The sequence below is a fragment of the Anser anser genome (genome assembly GCF_964211835.1).
Source record: "Anser anser genome assembly, chromosome: 15".
Lineage (NCBI taxonomy): Eukaryota > Metazoa > Chordata > Aves > Anseriformes > Anatidae > Anser > Anser anser.
Genome location: NC_139736.1, coordinates 909749 through 931257, shown reverse-complemented (window position 1 = coordinate 931257; position 21509 = coordinate 909749). Strand labels below are relative to the sequence as shown.

Below are 21509 nucleotides of genomic sequence, written 5' to 3'. Positions count from 1 at the left end.
CCCCGCAGCCCGGGGTTCGCTCGGGGCTCACCGGTGCCCACGGCGCCTGGAGCAGCGATGCTGGGTTTGGGGCAGCCGCGGCATTGGCCGGCTCCGGCAGCCTCCGCGCAGTTCTTTGGGTTGGGGTCGGCTGGATGGGGGATTTCTTTGTTTTTTTTACTTTGCCTTTGGCATAAGCACGGTGTGATATTTTTTGCAGGAAAATAAATAAAGACGTCTGAAAACGTATCTGACGTTTGTAGTTTTCAAGCCAGCAGCCTTCTTCAATTTTCTGCAAGCTGAGAACCAAAGCAGAGACCAAATTAGTCGGGAGGCTTTCTTCCTGGAGTCCTGCGCTGAGAGCTTTCAGCTTCGCACAGAGCCTGAGTGCATCTCAGGAAGCACCTTGGCATCTCTCCAAAGTGCCTGGGCTTTTTAAGGACATTCTCAGAAAGAGCTTGATTTTTTTGTTGTTGTTTTATTATTATGCTGATGAAAGGAGAGAGCCTCTTAGACAAAAGAATGCCTGAGAAAATGAAATTCTCCCTGTTGCGGATGAAAGCACTCTGCATTGTTTTAAGGATGGCAGGGAAATGAGGACACATTGAAAAAATAGTCATCACAGAGAGATAATTATATCCTGTTCGACATCCACGCTGCTCCTCAATGCTCGCCTCGCGGACGTGTGCTCGCTCGCAGCCTCCCTGCCTTTGTCTGCGGCGCCGGAGCCCGGCAGCGCCGGAGGTGCCCCGGTCCCTTCAGACGCTCTCAGAATTTCTCCCTGGGTGTCTCGGCTGATTTCTGTAAATCTCTCTCAGCTGTTTTCAATCCCGATGCAATTTAAAATAGAGTTGAGGAAAACGGAAATGTTCTGGGAGGAAAAATTAGAAAATGTGTCGTCTCAATAGCCGCTTGGCTGCAGCCCACGGTTCCCAGGGCCCCACGGCGGCTGGCAGAGCGCGTCCGAGGCTCGCTGCCGGTCAGGGAGCATCTGCACGGGGCCGAGCCCCGGCCGTGGGCACGGGGGGCGGCTGGCGGCTCCCCCGCGCTGCGGCACGGCTTCGGTGCGGCCGTGCAGGAGGGAAGGGCACGGCCCCGCTCTCCTGCTAGCGTGTCCTCAGCGGGGTGCCGGGCTGCAGTGCGTGCTTCGTGGTTTTCCAAAGGCACTGGGACGCCCGCAGCCAGCAGGTGTCTGTGCCATCGCCTGTCCCCCCTGTGCCACCGGCAAACCTGTTCCAGCTCGCACCCACGCAGAGGCAGGGCGGCCGCGGGGCTGCCCTCCCAGCCCCGGGGTGTGAGGAAGGCAAGGGCCTGGTTTGGGTGTTGAGCAGAGTGGGACTGATGGCAAGCTGGGGTCTCGGTGGCTTCTCCAGCAGCTGGAAGATGGGCACCGGTGGCTGTGGTCAGCTTCCTTCGTGCAGCGGGGCCGGGAGGTGGCCCCGGGAATGTGCAGTGAGAAAACCACCTCTGCGTCGCCCCTGGGCGGGAGGCAGCTGCAGCCTGCTCCGGGGATCGGCCACGGCGCTCGGATACCCACATGTCCCTGAGAACATTTCGGAGAGATCCTGATTTTAATTGGGTTTACTTAATTATTATTTACTTTGACTGAAGAAACTGTTGTATTTAAATAACACTGCTTTTTGCCAAAACGCTGTCACGGAGAAGCTGCTTTCCCTTCAGGAGCCCTCAAACATGGGCTCCCTTCCAAGCCCTCGGGCTCCGTGGCTGTGTGGAGCATCCCCACCGCGCTGCTGCCCCGGGCCTGGCAGGGGAGCCCCGGCCTCACAGGGCTGCGGGCAGCGCCTGCCCCGGCCCGAGCGGCTGGGCAGGCAGCAGGAAGGGTGAACCAGGAGATGAGCACCGCTTCCAGCAGCGCTGGTATTCGTCACCGGAGCCCTGCAGGGCTGAAGGGCTCAGCTGTGAGTGTCCTGCAGGCTGGGGCAGCCCAGTGTGCCTTCCACAGGCTTGTGACTCTAAGGGAAAACAGACCCAAGGAGCAGCTACTCGCTGGAAGGATAAACGACCGAATGCAGAAGAATGGTGGGAAGAAAACTGAACTTCAAGGGATGAAAAGCAGAGCGTAATTACAGACAGCAACAATACCCAGCAGTTGTACTGAATTATAAGCAGACGCGTTCTCATTTCAAATCGTAGTGTGGGGTTGCTTTCCAGTCCCTTTTCCCTCCTTTCCCTTGTGTTTTAAGTCTGGGTTCAGCAGCCCCCAGGCTCTGCCCAGAGCTGGAAGTCCCGGCGCTGGGCAGCCGACTCTTCCCCATCGCGGCGGGCAGCGCTCGGGGACTGGGGGCACCCGCCTGGGGGCTGCCTCCGCTCCCGGCTCCGTCTGCAGCGCTGCTGCCTCTGCTGCGCTCAGCGGGGGCCGGGGCCACCTCTGGGTCTGTCTGCGGCTACCAGTCCCTCCTCCTACCTCGGCTGAAGCCCAAGAAAGGCCGCTGTGCCCCGGGAGGTGTGCGCGGCACGCTGCAGGCCGGCAGGCAGGGGCTGGGGGCTCCGCACAGACACCCAGCAGGGTGGGAGTCCCGGGGGCTGTGTCCGCACCTTGGCATGTTTTCACTTGGAATTGTTCCTAAATCCCCCCCCCCCCCAAAAAAAAAAAAAAAAAAAAGGCGATTATTTTATTGCCAGCCTTGAGAGACCTCCACACCTTCTGCTTTTTTTTTTTCTTTTGGTGGGGGGGCTGTGATTTGTGAGTTCCCAGGTAAGACGCCCGCCCTGCCCAGGAGCCCGAGCAGCAGAGCTGCCTGGTCCTGACGTGTGCACACGCGGCTGAAGCTGGAGCACGGCCTTCGCCGGAGCCTCAGCGCTCACGAGACCTCTCATGGGACGCTGCGGGTGCCTCGGGGGTGCCGGAAGAAAGCCCGAGCTCAGCTGCGGGGACGGCCTGGGCAGCTCGGGGGGGAGCTGGTGGAAGGTGCAGGGCTCTCGGGGGAGCCCTACATTAGGTTATCCAAGCAGCCGTCCTTTGAAAAGCTACAAAAAAATTAGAGCCTGGGACAAGTGCTTGTTTGCAGCTAGCAGTGCTCGCCTCCCCGGTCAGGACTGCTCGTGGGGGACGTGTTGGCGCTCTGATGTCTGTTCTGATGTTGTCTAATGAGCACCTAGCATGCCTGTCTGCTGCTGCTGCCTGACGTATTGGAAGGAGAGCTGTACCTATTACACAGAGGATACAGGAAAACCAGCAATTTGTACGTGACTATTTTCTGATTCAAGCTGCTGAATATTCAACAAATATCAGTTGTGACCTATATTCAGTGTAATTGCTGTTATTGCAGGGTGGGTAACAGAAATGTCAGCGCAGGCACCGCAGACCTCGGTCCTCGTCTCCGCGCCACTTTGTTCAGGAGGTAACTGGGGAGGGAAGGGACTGGAGGCAGCGCCCGGCTCCGGCCGCCCCTCTCCCGGCTTTGCCCTCAGGGAGCGATCGCTTCCCCAAATCTTGATCTATCGCCTTTGCAGTTGTAAAGGAAACACAAAGCAAACCAAAGAGGCAGCAAGTGCCGCTCCGGCTGGGAGCACCAGGTGCTCTGGGGGCTCGGGGCTCCCCCGAGGGCACGTTTAGGGGGTGCCCTGGAGCCGGGACCTCCCTGCCGCCCCTCGGGCCACTTCTCTCCTCCTCGCTGAGCTGCCCAGGGCAGGAGGCAGTGACCTGGCCCCGGTCCGGCAGCGGGCTCCCGCAGCAGGGTTGGGCAGCGCGGGGGCTTCGGCAGCGCCTCCCCGGGTCCCGCAGGGTTGGGCTCACCCCGGATCGCTCTGAGATGCACCCAGCGAAAACCTCCGCTTCCAGCACGTGCGGTTGGTTTCTGTGCTCAGTAACACCACTTCTCTATCATTTGGTCTCCTTATTTGGTATTTCTTTAATAATTAGCGGCAGATTTTGTACTTATGTTTGCAATTATCTAAATGCCTCTGGGACATGTTCTGCCAGATAATTGAATCTCCTTGGTATGTGACTGCAAAGATATTGTTACTGAACGCATGCTGGAGCCGGAGAATGTTTTGCTGGCTTTTGGTGTCCTGTTCAGATAAATCAGACTTTTTTCCTTTTAAAAACTAACAGAAACAAAGTGTTTTGCTTTGCTGTCCTCAGCAAAAGCTTTGCTAGCAGCCTATATTGGAGAGGGAAATGCATTATTGACAGCAATTAATGGGATGTACATTTTAATTATAGGCAGCGTCTCTTTCCTGGGTTTCAGCAAATCCTCCGTGTGCCCCATCCGCAGCTGCACAAGGACCGAAGCACAAAATGCAGGCGGGGCCGGAGGAGGTGGTGGAGCGGGGGAAGCTCTGCGGGACCCTCGCCGCTGGGCTTGGCCCTGCCCGGGGCAGCTCCCAAAGGTGGGTGCCAGGCCGGGCTGCAGGACGCAGCCGTGGGGCAGTGCCCTTGGTGCGGGCAGGCGATGCCCCGCGGCACCGGGTCCCCTCCTCGCGCTCGCAGCACAGAGCTTTCTGTCTCAGTGGCATCGGGATCTCAGCGCCGAGCCAGGGACAGGAAACTTCCTGCCTTAACTGCCACTCTTGAGAGTAAGGGCTGAACTACTTGGCTTCTAAACACCCTAATTTAGGGAGATTCCCTGACATTCCTTCCGTCGGCATCATCATTTCTCGTAGGACCCAGATAGGCAGAAGACAGGGAGGCTTGGCGGGGTGTGCTGCTCCCAGGGGGCTCTGTGGGCAGGATGCCCTCTGCTCCCTGCTCCAAGCAGAGGCCTGAGTTTGTAAGAAAAAAAAAAAAAAAAAAAAAAGATAAATTGATACAAATCAAGCCATAAAGATGAATGAATAAGTTAGAGGGATAACTGGGTCTGTCTCAAAGATAACCCAACGCTGCAGCTGTTAGAACAGCCTGCTCTGAGCAATGACTCCTCTGGAGCTTTAAGTAGCTTTAGGGTTGCCGTTCCTATTACTTATTTTATGTCACTTTTTCTTTTTTTTTCCCCAAATATTGAATTTTCTCCCTTTTAAAAATACAGCTGCAATTTGCCTCCACTGCAGCAGCGAGGTGAGCGGGGAGCGAGGGCCAGCCGGCAGGAGCCTGAGCACACCAGCTGCTGGAAGCATCCCTGCCTGGCTCCTCGGGACCCTCGCGTGTGGTTCTTGTGCTGTCCGTGCCCTGCCCCCGTGAGGGATGCAGGATGCGGCCACGGCTCCCCCGACCCGACCCTCGCCCTGGCGTTTGGGCTCCGCTCTTGCAGACGCCCTCCAGGTGCTGGTGTGGGCTGGGGGCTGTGCCTCCGGTCGCTGTTTGATGCCCTCGTTGCAGGCAGCCTGAGTGGGCTTTTCTTTGGAGCTTTTTCTAACCAGAAAGCAGGGAGGGTGCAGTAACCAAAAATCTCGTTCTGAAGGCACATCACGAAGCAGCAAAGCACAGAGATCTGTAATGAGCAGCTCTGACAACGGGGCCTGGGCAGCTGCGGGCAGCTCTGGGGGCTGCTGGGGAGCCCGGACCGGGGCCCTGGCTTTGGGCTCCAGCCGCAGCCTCCAGCCACAACCCAGTATCTGCCCTGAGGCTGCAAAGGGCCCCTCCAGCACAAAGCCTTTGAAAGGTGAACAGAGGGCAGCTGCCAGGTGGGGCATTATGGTACTGGAAGACTTTTTCCTAAACGTCTTGTGAGAGGATGGGAGAGGGGTGTCCATGCACATCTGCTCCACGTCATGGGGTGCTCCCCGGCCTGGCTGCAGCATGCCCAGTACTAGTGGGGGTCCCAGAGGGGGCCAGGGAAGTGAGAAGCCCGATTGGCACTGCCCCTTCCCCCGGGACAAGCACCGTTGCTCCATCTGTACTGAACGGCGGTGCTTCTCCTTGGGGTTCGGGGCTTGTTTTGCTTTTCTCCATGGCTGGGGGTGCTGATGTGGCTCCATGCGCTGGAGCAATCCGTGGCTGTTCCCGTCGGTGGCCGGCAGCCCTGGTGTTTGTGGCACCTCCTTGTCACTGGCACCACGTGCGGGACCTCTGCCCCTCGATGGCGGGGAGCAGCAGGGGTGGGCACATCCGGGCCTGTGGCTCTGGGACACCCCTTGGGGACAATGCCCTGCCTGTCCCTGCGCTCCTGCTCTCATCTGGGCAGGTTGGGGCTGCTTAACCCCCGCAACAGCACACGCAGCACTGGGATAACCTCTGCGAGGGGCGGTGTCCCACCTGCCCGCTGCCCCCAGCCCTTCCCAAGGGGATGCCCAGCCTGGGGTTAACGCCTGCCAGCCCCGCTGGCTGCAGCCCAGCCGTGCCCCCACGCACCCCCTGCTCCTGCGCTTCGCCCCAGCCACAAAGCAGTTAATATTTGTTGATCGCGGCGGCGTGCTCGGCTCTCTGTGCAGCTCTCGGAGGCAGCGCGATACTCCCTGGTCTCCAGGGATCTCGTGGCATTTTGCCCAGATGGCATCGGTCTGTGTCTCAAGGACATAACACAGCGCCTACGGATCCTTGCAGCAGCGCTGTAGTGACAGATGAAGCCAGGGCGCTCCTTCGTCTCCGCCGAGAGGGAAGAAAAGCTCCACAAAATGCCCGGTCTCCAGCCGGCCGCTCCCTTTCGCCTCCACGAATGAGCCGGTGCCCGGCGGCTGCCCGGGTTGCTTCGCGCAGGGGCAGAGCTGGCTGAGCACGGGGGGGTCCCCTCCCCGCGGAGGAGAGGGCGCTCGGCTCCGTCCCCTTCTGCCAGCACCGCAGGTAGGTGGAGACGTCCCCGCCGTGCCCGTGCCGCCGGGTGCCCGCTGTGCCCTGCTCTGCTGCCCACTGCCCCGGCTGAGGCCGATGCTCACCCTTCTGCAGAGATGCCGCTGGTGGCCTGGCCTCGGCACGCGGGCTGGCATTGATGCTGCCCGGGGGGGGTGGCCCCCATCCTCTCGGCTGCGTTTTGCAGCAGGCAAAGCGCCGGGCCCAGCAGCCACGGGGGAGGCTGTGAGCAGCACCGCACCAGCCCCCGGGGCCGCAGCATCTGCCCCAGCACCGTGCGGTGCGGGAGGGCTGGCGAGGGGCTCGATGGCACCATCCTGCACCCGAACGGCGAGGGTGCCCATGGCTACCTGCGTGCTCGGTGCCCTCCTGCCTGTGCTTCGTGGAGCTGTGGCCACTGCTGCGGGTGTTGGTGCCTGTGCGGTTGCGGTGGTCTCGGCAGACAACGGCTGCGGCGGGTTTTGGGCAGCGCACGGAGTGGGGAGCTCACCGTGCCCAGCTGGAGTACCCACGTCCCCGCGCAGTGAGCACGGCAGGGCTGGCCCCGTCCTGAGGCCGTGCCCAGAAGTGCGCTGCCCTCCTGCCTGCCCCACGGCCACGCACCCCGCTCTGCAGGGCCTGCCCGCCCCGTTCCCTCTCACCCCCACTCTGGCAGTGCCAGTCTGTTAAGGCCTGTGCTCCAGGGCCTTCGAGCCTCAGGGAGGTGCTCGTGTGGTCTCAGGGGCTGACAGAGTGCGGGGCAGTTTGGTGTCCTGGGGGACCTGTGAAACGCTCGCAGCGCCCGTACAGTGGCCGTGGTGCAGTGCATGGGTGGAGGGAGGGGGAACGCGTGTCCTCGGCGCCCTGCAGCCGTGCCAGCGGCATGGGCACAAGAGCAGCGGTGCCCTTCATCGGCTGAGTTTTACTGATGCGTTTTGGTTCCCTGCGTGCCAGAGGTGGTGAACACGTCGTGGCGATGGGGCTCGGGCTGGCTGCTGGCGTGCCGTGGCGGGTGAGGACATGAGGACGAGCAGCTCTCGGCGGGAGCTGAGGCCATGGTCCCTCCTCGTGCCGTGAGCCCCTCGGGAAGGAGAAAGGCATCTCCGGGAGGGGCCCGCCATCGGGCCATGGGTGGCAGCCTCCTGTGCTGCCGCAGGGTGTGGGGCTGGTGGCACCCCTGCCCTGGGGGTGTCTGTCAGATGTGGGGTTCCAGGGTTGGCCCGGCAGGGCAGGGTGTGTGACACCTCCCTGGCAGCATGAGGAGCGTGTCCCTCCGAAGGAAGCAAGGCATCACCTCGGCCCCTGTGCCCCCTCCCTCTGCCCGCACCAGGCAGCCCAACCCCCCCACACCAGAGGTGCGAGGGTGCCGGGAGGGGAGCTGCAAACAGCCCCGCACCCATGGGTGGGAGCCCCACGCTTCCCTGCGATATGTGCGGCTGATTTAATACGAAATGAAAATTGGGTTTGTTTTCCCTTTTTTTTTCCCCTTTTCTCCTGCATGTGGCCAATCGAGTGTTCCCTTGCCGCGTTTCATTACAGCCTGCACAGGCTCAGACACGGCTTCCAGCGGCTGCCCGTGTGCCGGGAATGCAAATGAGCCTGCCTGCACGGCTCCACCGCGCAGCAACTGCAAAGTGTATTTGTCCTGAATGCAGAATAATTAATGGTTTGGGAGAATCAAGTGAATTACATCGGAGCTGTTGCCCAATTAGTTAAACTAATTGAGAAGTAGGGGCGGCTATCAGAGCCCTCGTGTCCCGGCTGCCCTGCAGCAGCCGCTGTGGTCCCCGCCGGCAGTCAGTCCCAGCCCTGCTGTGGAAATGGGGCCGTTCGGCAGCCTCCCTGCAGAGCCCAGGTTTCATTTTTTTGATGTTCTGCTCCATTTTCATAGGGACAGCCTGCTTTATTTCTGGATGTGATCTGTAGGTCTGCGGGCATGCAAAACTAAGTTTTTAATTTCAGCGCCTTGATGCCGAGCAGGGACCAGTCCTCTTACCAGTAACGTGCCCCAGCAGCAGGTCCGGCCCCAGGCCTGGCGGTGCCTGCGCCCTGCCCCTGCTCTGGGGAGGCCGAGGGGCGCTGCCGCTGCCCGCGGCTCGAGCAGTCCCCTCCGGTCTCGCAGGCATCCAGGGGGTGGTTGTGTCAGGCGGCGTAACGTTTGTTGGGGGCTGAGGAGATGTTTATTTGTGGAGTTGCAGAAATGGTCATACCTTGTTATTTCCTGCTTGAAATTAAGAAATTTCAAATAACGCAAAATCCTGCACTTAAAATGGCTGGAACGAACCCCAGCTTCCTGCTGCTAATTCTGGTTGGAAAAAAAAATGTGTATACGTATAAAAAAATGTTAATTTTTATTTATTGATATATATGTGTGTATGTGTGTGTACAGGGTGTCTATATTGGTGTAAGGGCAGGGGAGCGCCCTCCGCACCGCGGCGCAGCCCGGCTGCGGGACCAGCCCCGCGCTTTGTAGGCACCGCGCACCGCAGCCGGGTGCGCGCTCATTGAGTTATGCTTCCCCCCGTATTCGCTGTGACAGATTACAGCTTGATAGAGCTGCAAACACCGAATAGCAACAGAGGCGTCAATTTAGTTATTAACAAAGGATGGTATTCAAATGGCGCTGGCACGGCTCCAAGTCGCAGGAGCTTATGAGGAGCGCGGAGGGTGTATTAAATATTCATTGAAATCTTGGCATTTCGTTCCCATCTCCTTCTCTCCCGCCCCCTCCCCCCGAAATTATTTGGTTCTAAAGGTTAGAAGCCTACTTCAAAAATTAATTATTTCATTAACCCGTTATAAATTAGATTTTTACAACTAAGTTTTTTAGGGTCGAGGCGAAATGGGTCTTAGTGGCACTTCATCAGGTTTGCTCGTCACGTGAGCCCTGACCCCAGCCACGTGATGGTGCAGACCGATGCTAACGGCAGCATGTGACCCTAAATGCTACGTGAGCTCAAAAAAAAAAAAAAAATTTAAATACAAAAATATAAGCAGGTCTGTCTCCTTCCTTCACCTGCCCTTTTGTAGTTGAGCCGTACCTGCCGCCCGGAGACCCGCGGGCGCGGGGAGCTCCGTGCCGCCGCCACGCTGCAAAACCCTGCCCTCTAATTTGGCACCACGGCTCCCCATTTGGTAAGTTAACAGTTACTTCGAGCAATTAATTGGCGCAGCTCTCCCGGCGCCGCTCATTAGCATGCAGCGCGCGCGCGGGCGCTCCGCCGCGTGCAGCCTCGCCTCCGCGGGCAGCACGGCCCTGCCGGATGGAGCGGGGCGCTGCCGCCCGTGGGGGCCGTGGGGCCACGCACCGGGGTCTGCGTGTGCTCGGCGTGCGTGTGCCTCTCCGTCCTCCCGCCCTGCACGTAGCTCCCCGCCGCGGTCCCACCGGCTGCGTCCGCGCAGGCATGGCGATGCTCCACAAAGGGCTCCTCGCAGGTGGGAGCCGCGGAGCCCCGTGTCCGCTGCCCGTTAGTGCTTTGATGCTGGGATTAAAAAATAAAAATAAAAAAAATCAAGCAGATGTATCCCGAGTGCGGCGGTTTTGGGGGGGGCTTTTCCCTTTCCTTCCGCATCCGAGGGGCGTTTGGCGGCGAGCGCTCAGAGCGATGGTGGTCCATGCTGCCGCCGGTGCGTTGAGCCCCGCCGGTCCCTGCGCGGCGGCTCTCAGACAAAGCGAGCTCTGTTTCGGTGCTGAGGGTCCCGGCAGCACCCGAACGAGAGCGTGGCTCGGCCGGTGCCTCGGCGCTCCCCCGCCACGTCCCCGCCAGGGTGGGGCCGCTCGTCCCCCAGCAGCGTGTGCAGAACAAGGAGCCGCCACGCCGCGCTGCCGGGGGCGGACGGGGGCTGAATCCTAATGCTGGGGGCGCCGGCCCCCACCCAGCCCAGCCGGGAAGGGGCCGCAGGGGCCCGGCTGCCGGGCGGCGGGCGCGGGCGAAGCGGCCGCCCGTCATTAGGATGCAGGTCCATCGCCATCTCCCTGGAGACCATGGGAAAGGAGGGCTCGGTGAATCGTTGTCTGGTACGACTGGCAGCCGTGCTGGGAAGAGGGCAGCTGCGTGCAGGCTCTGAAGGGCGCTGATGAATTACTGCCCCTGTTCAGGCACAAGCCTTTGTTCCCCGCGCATTGTCAGCAGAGAAATTGGAGAGAAAATTAAAATTAATCAGGCGCAGCTAGTGATACGGGGAAGATAATGGGCTGAGCTCATACTCGGAGATAGGACTGCGCAGCAGCATCCGCCTTAGTTTTAAGCATTAGTAGCAATTTTTTTTTTTGTCCTTGAACTAATTATCCGCAAAAGCTCTTTTGAGCTGACACCGAATATGAATTGCCGTTCTGGTGTGGCACTGTGACTGTAGTGATCCCATATTTAATACTTGGGGCATTCCTGGGCAATCATTAGCCCCTTTGTGTCGCTGAAGGAAGCCATATGTTTCAGAGACATCTTTAAAGATGCTTGCAAAAACAACAAAAAAAGGGATTTCTGTGTGTTGCTGAATGCGGCTGCCAATCACCCGGCGTCCCGCTCGGGCTCCCTTGTGCTCGCCTGGAATGCGAGGCGGCGGCAGCAGCTTCAGTAAATACGGGCTCGTGTTTGTAGTCGGGATTTGCCGTCTGGGGGAATGAGCTCTGCAAGCTTTTTAATTGGCACGAATGTCCGCCCTGCCCCTTTCGCACATTTGCTGGCTCTCCCCAGCATAACTCTTTAATTCAATCGCGAGGAAGCGACTTCCACAGCTTCGCTGCGTGAGAATAATTTTTCTCTGCTGCCTGTACAGATTTTTTTTGACTCTCAGCCAGCTGTCGCTGTGAGCGAGCGGTTAAACAAACAAACAACTGACCCGGGCCCTGCCTCGCCTGCTGCGTCGCCGTCCCCCGGTACCGGCTCCCTTCTCGAGCTCTCCCTGTAGCACTTTACTCAGGCCCTGTGTTTTATTCGGTTTAATTGGTTCCGTAATAGTTTTGTGGCGAGCAATTCTGCTCCCATCAAAACCTTCTCATGTGAACGTTCCCCTGTGGTATGGAGAAGATAAGTAATGAGGAAAATTGATCCCCGTCAGCTGCAGGGGCTCTGTGGCGGTGCCACAGCACAGGTGTGCGTGGGGTGGCCGGGGCTGGCTGTGCCCCCGCGCTGCTGAGATGGGCACCTCTGGGGAAGTAACCCAGGCCGAGCTCACTCGAGGACCGGGAGATGCTGCCGCCAGCCCCACAAAGAGAGAGGATGCGTTTGTCTGTTGTTTAGCATGTGAGGGCTTTTTGAAGCTTGAATTCGGTTGTGGATTATGTAGGGAGGGAGGTGCAGGGATGTACCTGCAGCACTGAAGGTGTTAATGGGACGTTTTTTGGCCTGCCACAGCCCTCTGGCTTGGCTCTGGCTTCATTTCTGAGCCCAGCAGCAACCGTGGCAGCTCTCTGAAGCAGGTCCATGGACCTCCACCGAGCGAGGAGCTCACCCGGTGCTCGCAGAGGCTCGGCAGCGAGCGGCTCAGCCCGGGGCCCCCGGCAGGGCCTGGGGACAGGGCTGCGCCTGGGCGCCAGCTCCATGCCACCAGCAGCCTGCAGCCGTGGCTGAGCTGAGCTCGGGGGCTGCTGGCTCTGCTCCGGGCACCGCCGGGGCTCACAGGAGACCAGAGAAAAACCTCAGGAATTCAGGAATTGTGGCATTAAGCCGCACAGCGGCGGAGCCCACCCTAGGAGCTGCTCGTGGAGCGAGGGCACCCCCGGCGCTTCCTGCAGGGCCGCCCGCGGCGCGCGGCAGAAGGCAGCAGCTCCCAGTGGGGGTGGCCGCACTGAGCCTCGCTGTCGGCCGGGGCAGTGCCCGCCGAGAGCCCGGTGCTGAGTGCAGCCAAACCACGGCCGGTGCCCCCCGGGCAGGGCAACCGGGGCAGGCGGGAGGGCTCGCCTGGGGTGCCTGCTCCGGCCCCCAGCCCCAATGTCAGGCCCAACTTCTGAAGGTCGGCTTGGGCATGCTGCGTAGGATCTTCTCGGTGGGCTTTTTGCTTGGTTTTTGCTCATATGGATTTATGTCCAGCCTTCTCTCATACCCTCGGACCCGTCTCTTTCCAGAGCACCCCATTATGTAGGAACGGGCTTAAACCCACATGGGCAAAGCCTCTCCTGTCCCTGTCCCTGTCCCCCCGGCGCTGAGCTCTGCTGTGGTGCCTGGGGGTGCAAGCGCGGCTGCCGCTCCCCTTGCTTTGCCCCCACCCCACCCAGCGCCTCCCGTCCTGCTCTCGGCAGCCGCCTGCCCTCCCCTGCCTCTCCCACAGCCGCAGCCCAGAGCCCGTGGCCTCGGCCACCCCGGCCTCCTTCGTGCCGGGGGCTGGCGTTTGTCCTTGCCCCTGCCCACGCTGACAGCCCCTTATCTCCAGAGCTGCCCGTCCGTCTCCTTTGATCTCTGCACTCCCCATCAAACACCTGGCACACAAAGCACAGCTCTCCATCTTGATTTAATAAGTGTCTGGAAATGTCATAAAAGACATGATAATAAAATATCAGATGCGGGAAAATGACTAGCCAAAAGGCATTTAAAAAAGTGAAGAGTGTAAATGTAGTAGATTAAGACACTAATTCCTACCCCTTGTATGTTCTCCATCTTTCCCGTGTCTTGACAGACAGAAATAAATGCCCCCTCCCTCCGCAGAGCTCTATCTGCCTCTCCTTGCTGTACTGTAACCACGGGGTGCCCACCGCTCTAACAGCCCATTTATTCTCAAGATTTGATGCTTTATCACTTTCAAAGGAGAGGCTCAGCTAGTTCATCACACATTCCCACTGCAAGCACTTATACTTAAAGAGCAGATAGAGATTCCGATGGTAATAGCTAAATTTGATTTTTGGTGCTCTGAAGTCTCTCCAAATTAAAGACCTGCAATTTGTGCCTTTGTTTAGACCATGTGAAAAGGCAGCAACAACAAAGACAAAAAGGTAAATAATGAAATAGTTTAAATGAGTTTGGTGGAGGCAGAGGATCCCTCTGTAACTCAGGATCTGTGAAAGTGATAGCTGGTGGGGTTCTTTGTGTTTTTGTTTTTTTTTTCCTTGTAAATGTAGCTTTGAACCAAATAAAATGCTAGTAAATTGCCAGGCCCAACACACAGTGCAATAAAGACAGGAGCCAGCAGCTAAGTGATGGATGTGTTAATGTTTTAATAGGCTGATCACCTCATAAATAATTTGCTCAGTTCTAGAGTAATTGACCTGGTCACAGAGGTAATAAAGGGCTTTCCCCTGGGTTCTTGTTCAAAGGTTCAGCAAACCCTTTCAGAGGGCGCCTTAAGTGGCTTTTAACAATATATATTTTATATTGTTACAGTCTAGTACCCTGCTAATTCAGCAGTCAGTGCAAACACCATCAGTTCAGGTCCATGGATATTGCAATTAAAAAAAAAAAAAGGAATGGTGACTGAGAGCGACTTTTGCCGGCTGAGCTGTGTTAGCGCCGCGGTGAGTGGGCCCTGCCGGCACCGCCGTTCTGCGGCACCTGCGGGCACCGCGCGGCCCCGCTTTGGGACCCCGCTGGGCTGCGTGGCCCCATCCCTCCGCGTCCCCGGCACCGGGCATCGGCCACGGCCCCAGGTGCAGACGGAGCCCCAGGGCTCGGCCGTATCCCCTCAGTGCTGCTGGCATCTCCACGCAGAGCGCCAGCCTGCTTGCTGCTCGCCTGCATCTCGTTTTCCCTAACGCGCCAGGGTCTGTGCCAAGGTCTGTGCCCCGCGCGGCGCTGCTGCCGCCTCTCCGTGGTGTCTGCCGGGCCGGGCGTCCTCGTGTGCTCTGGGTGTGCCTCTGTGTGCTGGGGATTACTGTCATACACCTGGTGTTCTTATTTCCTGGGCATTCCTCCTATGTGCTGCGTTTTCCTCTTCTGTGCCGGGAGTGCCTGGATACACTGCCTATTCCTGTTGCATTTGGGATATTCTTCCTGTGTGCTGGGCACTTCCATTGCACCCTGTACTGCTTTCCGCTGCTGGCTTTGGAGCTGCAGCTCCTGATGGCAGCCAGGGCAAGGCTGCTTCTTTATTCTTAGACTTTTTTACCTTTGCCTTTGTGGGGGTAAAATGCTTTATGGCATCTGCAGCTCTTCCCCATAGGCTCAGTGTGTTTCTTCTTAATTTTTTTATACTGTTAGCTTGAGCTTAACAAAATGCAGCTCGGTGCCAGCAGGCTGATGTTGTTCTGACCGCATGCTGCTGCAGGATTTGTCCTCCCAAGTGCTTTGATGTGCTGTGGGGTAGGCCAGCATGGTCATCTTTCTGTAGCTGCAGATAAGGAACACGCTGAACACCAGAGTAATTTGTCAAATAAAATCAATTGCAAACATCTCCAGTATTGCACCTCCAGTACAGGGACGTAATTAAATTTGACACAACAAGGAAACATTCCCCTGTTTTGGGGGACAGATAAGCAGGGACCTGCAGCTGCACAGACAGATCCATTCCCTGGCTCCGGCAGCGCAGGGCTCATGGAAGTGGCTGACGTGGAAATGCCATCGCCGCTCGCGGCTCCCTCTGCTCCATGAGGATGAGGAGGGCTCAGCCACGGGACGGGGCGGCCACCCGGCTTCCTCAGCTCTCAACAGCCACAGCCCTGAGCCCCTGCCCAGCATGTGCCTGATCTTGGGGGACTTTTTAATACCGCATAAAACACTGGCCGGCTTCAGCCCCTGCCTTTTACCTGTGCGGGATGGGTGCAGCGGACAGGCGGAGGGAGGTGAGGGTGTGCTGGGCGCACACAGCCCCACGCACAGCAGCAGGGGTGACCGTGCCTCAGCGGGGCTCACGTTGCAGTGTGGGCACAGTGACTGACCTGCACCATGCCACCTGAAACACAGCGCCATGCTCAGACCTCCCGCTGCTCCCGCAGCCCTCGCCGGGCAAAGGTGGCAGTTTTGGGGTGCCCGCGGTGCGCGCAGTGTTGGGCCCGGAAGGGTGCTGGTGCCGGTTCTGCCACGGGCACCACGGGTGGCAGGGGGCAGGGTGCTCGTGTGAGGGTCTGACTGCGCCCGAGCAGCGCTGTCTCTGCAGGCAGCGTCCTTGTGTGGTGCCAGGGGCGGAGGTGGGCACCTGAACTGTGCCGGCAGCGTGGGCAGGCCCACGGCTACGTGCCCGTGGTGACACTGGCGAGGGGCAGGTTCATGCACAGGACTCGGTGTGCAGGGGAAACGAGATCCCCTCAGGGGTGCCCCAGTCCAGCTGTGCCTGCCCCGGGAAGGGGACCGGTGGCAGAAAGGGGAGGACAGAGAAGGGCATTCGCTGTGCCTGGGGCTCCCCGGGCCCTGGCCAGCACCGCGCTGGCTGCGGAGCCTCCCTCCTCCTCCCGCCCTGCCCGCCGGCACGCGCGGCTTCATCCAAACCATCAGACGCAAATGTGGCTGTAATGAAAAGTAAATTTAATATCCTTGCCCCTAGTTTTGTAAATTAGTATAACCGTCAGCTACAGAATAAATGACACCTAATTACTGTTCGGGGAAGTTCATGCAGAAGTGCTTAGCTGTGAGGTGATCATAGGGAAGCACTATCAATGACGGAAAATGAACAAGATGCCGGCTGTAGGAAACTGTAATTACAGAGGACTGACATACTGTGAGCTGTTTATGATAATGAAGTGGTGCATCAAATCAAATTAACCTTAGTTATTTAACACAGAACGCACCGAGGACTTCTCTCAGTTGATGCTAAATCCAAAACCAGAGCAGTCGCCCTTTGGATCGCTGAAGTCAGGAAAGTGACTGAACTGAAGGCAGGGACAGTTGCTTTTATTTAGGATGTGTTTTTGGTGTGGCTGCTGCTGCGTGCTGCGGTGTCGGGGCTGGGCGATGGCGGTGCCGGGCAGGCAGCGGTGCCCTGCGCCCCGTGGGTGTCCCCGTGCCCTGCTGTGCCGGCGTCCCTGTGCGCTCCGTGCCGCAGGATCAGGGCTGGGGAAGGTCAGCCTCCCAGCCCCGGGCTCGGCAGGAGGCAGAGGTTTTCTCCCCTGGTCCCAGCAGTGTCTGTCTGCCCCCCTCCTGCCCGCACACGGGGCTCGCTGCCTGACTCCTCCACTTGTAGGGCAAAGGATGCAAGTGCTGTTTTTTTAAGAGGGTTTTGTTTGCCCATCTCACCTCCCCATGAAGGCTCCTGCGCTCACCGGAGGAACATTTACCTTGGGATCTCTTCACACTGACGGGTGAGTAACCTTTTGAATTAACCCGAATGCTCTGTTAAAGATTAATGAGCTTTAAGCAGGGGTCCGTATCGTGCTGGGGGCTGCAGCAGCACTGCACGGTGCCGGCTGCAGGCAGGGGCTGCTGCCACAGCCGCCTCTCGGCTGGTCTGGAGACCCTGGAGAGCACCATGGCAAGGGGGGCACGGGAAACACGTGCTATGGCAGCATTCCTGCAAATAATGCCGGAAGGCTGTCTGTATCAGCAGCGTTTCTTTCGTTAAAGGGAAGAGTAGGAGAGTCCAGCTCATGGGGCGCCCGTGGCTCCTGCCCCGTCCTGAGCCGCTCAGCACCAGCAGAGCAGCGCCAGGGCCGGCGGGGCGGGGGGGGGGAGCAGAGCGCGGGCAGGGCGCAGCTCCCCACGCACATGCTGCCGGGATGGATATGAAGGGAGGGAAGAGGAAAGCACCCGACTAAAGTGCCTCTTGCCCTGGTTTGCAGTGTCCGCGTCCTGGCAGTGCCTGCTGGCTTTCCAAGTACTTGGTTTGCTTCTGAACATTTTGTTACGTGCTGCTTTGGATTGTTTTGCGTTAGAAAATATTTGCTCAGTGCCCTGCCTGCCTGCATGGGCCTCTGGGGGAAGCTGAGCCCCTCCTTCAGGAAAGGGATTCCTCAGCAAAACTTCCCGTTAGTTGGAAAAACATGAATTGCATCTTCAGTGAAAGGCATTCCTCTGTGGAATTCAAAGCAGCTGACGGATTTTGAAAACCTGCAGCTAGATTCATCCTAGCTTTTTTTTCCCATATCTTTCTATCTGATTTTTTTAGTTTACTTTCATTTCTAGCTTCCATCAATAGTGACTTTTGATCCGTCATGCATGTGCACGTACATCCCACAGAAGTGTCCTCAAGCAGCAAACTAAACTAAAGGGTTGAGCAGGCAGCTTGGGGAAGCGCACGACCTTGTGATGTGCGTGCTGCAGGACAGCAGGGCACTTGCACAACCCTTGCTCCTGGGTGTGAGACCCATCAGGAGCATTGCGGCCAGGTGGGCGCCAGCTGCCGGGGAGCAAATGTCCTGGTGGGACATCGGCGACTTCAGGCTGCCAGGGGCTGCTCCCAGCTCTGCCGGCCGCTAGCACCCGTCCCTGGGAGAAGCAGCAGGGTCCTGAGCCTGCAGAGCTGCTCCCTCTGTCCTCCCGGCAGCAGAGCAGCCCGCTTCCTGCTGAGGCAACGTCCCCAGCCAGAGGACGAGGCCTTGCCCAGAGCCCCTTACAGTCACGCTGAACTGGAGCGGCGCTTCCCCGAGCCCCCTCACCCTCTGCCCTCTGCCCTGTGCACAAAGTGTCACCCGGGTGTCAGCCCCGCGGCTCCCGCTGCTGGCTCCCAGTGCTTGGCAGAGGGCGCTGGGCTTTGTGGCTCGGGGTTCGTTTTGCTTCTTCCCATCACTATGAAAACGCCTCGCGAATCCTGATAGTTAATCACTATTGTACAGGAATAAAGAGAGGAGATTTTCTCTAATCCTTTTTAAATGGCCTCCAAATGAGGGCTCAAGCAAAGATGACTAATGACAGACATGATTAAACTAATTTGGTAGGTGAAGCTTTGATGGGAGCCCTCCCAAGCCCAGGTATAGCCTTAGGGGACTGTGCACTGCCTACCCATGCTGCAGATGCAGACCTCCTTGCTGTGATATTTAGGTAAGCAAACTGTTTGTTTTGTTTTGCTTTGTTTTGTTTTGAACAGATTTCCTTTTTTATTGAAAATAATTTTGTCTATTTCTGCAAACCTTTTACTTAGCACTGCCAAATATAATCTCACTAATAGGATACTAAATCCAGATTCACTTAATAGCCAGATATATGCCTCGTACTTCATCCGATACCTCTCATCAAAGGGTTCCCTCTGAACATGTATTTGCCTTTCAAGAACTGATAACAGTAATGAAATATAAAGTCAATGAAATGTGTCTGAGGACCTCTCCAAAGAAGATGCATTCAGCTTGGGAAACCTGTTGCAGTAAGTTATGGAGCCAGACACAGCACAGCTGAAGTCTGGTTCCTTTTGGAAGGAAGCAGACCCGCAGCGACCTGCCGTGCAGGCACAGTGCAGTGGCAGCAGGCTGCAGGTGCCAGCCTGGCACAGTCTGGGGTCTTTGCTGCTGTTTTGCTACCTCTGCAGCGCAGCTCCGGGTTGCAAACTGCCCCCCTCGGGTAATTTCCTGGCAGAGCGAAAGTCCTGCAGGGCAGATGTGGGGTCAGGGAAGGTGCATGTGAAAGACTGCGGCGGTGATGTGGTTTGAATTCAGGATCCTCTTGAACACTTCTTGAGACCACCTCCTCTGGCCTTGGGAAGCTGCTGAGCTTTCCCAGGCATCGGTCTGTGCAGCTCTGCTGCTTGTTTCACTGGGTCTAGAGAACATAAGTTAGCTGAAATTTATGAGACACTTGTAAAAAGTTGAATCTAACTCTTCAAGGCCTTTATATTATTAACACATGCTATTTTCAGAACAGCGCTGCTCTGTCAGGGCACGAGGATTCCCAGCAGCATTTCCCTGTATAAAGGCGCCGGTACACCCTGGCTGCTGTGTTGCTGTTGAACCGAAGCCATCAGTGAAAGTCAGCGCTACACAGTAAAACAGATTGGCCCGACCAGCTCAGCCCCAGTGACTTGGCAGGGAGGCTCGTCAGCCCGTGCATTAGGCTGGCGCAAAACCTTGTTCCCAGCCAGTGAAGCCGGAGCCAGCTCAGCCCGGCTCGGCCGCCAGCGGGGGCGGCACAGCCAGGTGGGCTTTGGCTTGGTGCTCACCTCGGGGGTCCACGCGCAGGCACAGCACCCGAGCTGGCCCTGCTGGCCAGGAGCGTGGCCGTGGGCTGGGGCTTCCAGGCTGGCTGGCAGCAGGAGGGGACACAAGGGCAGCGCAGGCGCTCTGGGGACGCTGGGCGAGCAGGGACGCTGTGCTGGAGGGGATATTTTGCTCCCTTCTCCTGGGGGTTCCTGTGCGGTGCCAGCCCTGCAGCTGGGGTGGCCCCCTGGGCGAGAGGGTGCTGCTGGGGGTGATTTCGGAGCCGCCCCCTGCGCGATGGAGCCGTGCATTTTGCCTCACTCTGAGCGTGTTTCCCTGCAAGAAATGTCCCCACGTGCTGAGCCCGGTGGGGCCGGGGCCAGGGCATGGAGCAGCCCCGCAGCCCGGCCCCGGGGAGCTTTGAGAAAACCGTCAGGGCTGCTGCTCCGCGTAACGGCCCTGCAGTGTGCTGTTGTTCACTAAACTGTCAATTAGTCTTGTACATAATTAACCGCCATATATCCCCTCCTAGGCCTATTAAAATACCAAAGCCTTCACAGAGAAAAGTGCAGGACTATGCAGGACAAACTCAGAATGTCCCGTTCCTTCCTCACAATAATGGGAGTGATTAATGTGACACTACTGCTGTCCATCTTGCTTTTGTTTAATTATCATTTTTGTATTGTTCTTGTCTCTGGAGGCTCGATCTGGCGGGAATGGCTTGATGGATTATGTATGAAATCCAGGTCAACACGTCCAAGTATTACTGCCTCATAATTTGCTGCGCCACAGAGGCCAATATAGATGCCTTGTGTTATTAATTATACCAATATATTTTCATGAGTAATGTGATTAATTAGGCTGTATATATTACAGTTCCAGGCCTGTTCTGTTGTGTGTTTGTTCTTGGGTGGAGGTGGCTGGCTCAGAGAGCAAGAAGCAAAATCTGTAACTTGGACTCGGTCTCCTTTCTTCTCTCCCGGAGGATTCAAGGGAAAAATAAGACTCCGTCACCGCTGCTCTCGTGCCAGGCAGGCGCGAGGTGCTGGGCGAGGGCAACGGGGACTCAGCCCGCAGAGAAGCTCGGCCAGGCTGGGGAAGGGGCGCAGAGCTGCTGGGGAGCCTCCGGGCTGCTCTCACCGGGCTGTGTCCCAGGGGGGCTCAGCACCACGCAGCCCCTGGTGCCGGGGCTGCCCCTGCCCCCCGAGGGCTCCGCAGCACCCGGGCATCGCAGCGTCCCGGAGCCCTGTGCTGCGCCAGCCTCGCTGGGAGCGCTGCGAGGGTGAAATGGCTCACAGAGACTTGCCTGCCCTCGCTGAGCTGCTTAAAGCGTGCCAGTGAAGTTGTTCCCGTAACTCATTTTTATTTTCTTCTTACAAGCTCACAACACGGGCTCTAAAACGTGCCGAGTGTGTTCCCTGGTGCCGCTGGCTTATGACATCTGTGGGGCTCAGGTTCACAGAGTGCTTTTATCATGTCACAGGCGATATCTTGACTAGCTGTTGTCAGTTTTCAGGGTACAAAGACGGGGCAGTGTTTGCAGCTTTGCTGCAGCATGAAAATGTCCCCCGAAAAGCATCTTTGGGCACAGCTGCCCCAGGCCGAGCGGCCGCCTGGCCACCGACGCTGCACATGGCCAGCACCAGCCATGCCGCAGGAGGCAGTGGCACTTCTCCCCCCCCTGTCCCCCTGTCACTGCTGCTCTGGGAGCCGGGCAGCAGCAGCCCCACACAGGAGCTGCACCTTGGCTGCATCTCGGCCTCAGGGCTCTGCTCCCTGCGGCAGCTGGGCTGAAACCTCTCCTGTCTTTTGTTTCCGTGAAGGTCAGAGAAGAGTCACCGCCCTTTAAGTGCCAAGAAGAGGCCTTCCACCCTCTGGTGCAAGAAGACTTTGAACAGTAAGGCAGCTGCTTTTCCTTTCCGAATGGTTGCTGCTTGATTGCATGCA

The 21509-nt window shown here is 58.0% G+C and overlaps 2 protein-coding genes across 2 annotated transcripts in view; both read left to right on the top strand.

Annotated features, from left to right (window-relative positions):
* Positions 1–21509, top strand: part of RBBP6 (RB binding protein 6, ubiquitin ligase) — a 93202-nt gene that overhangs the window by 41094 nt on the left and 30599 nt on the right. The window contains exons 20-21 of the mRNA XM_083799717.1: positions 200–16802; positions 21386–21459. The gene's annotated coding sequence lies outside the window, so the exon portion shown is untranslated. The remainder of the gene's footprint in view (positions 1–199; positions 16803–21385; positions 21460–21509) is intronic.
* TNRC6A (trinucleotide repeat containing adaptor 6A) overlaps positions 10614–21509 on the top strand; it is a 79219-nt gene continuing 68323 nt past the window's right edge. The window contains exons 1-2 of the mRNA XM_083799719.1: positions 10614–10661; positions 21386–21459. Of these exons, the coding sequence (XP_083655845.1) occupies positions 10629–10661; positions 21386–21459 (107 nt within the window). The 5' untranslated portion in view covers positions 10614–10628. The remainder of the gene's footprint in view (positions 10662–21385; positions 21460–21509) is intronic.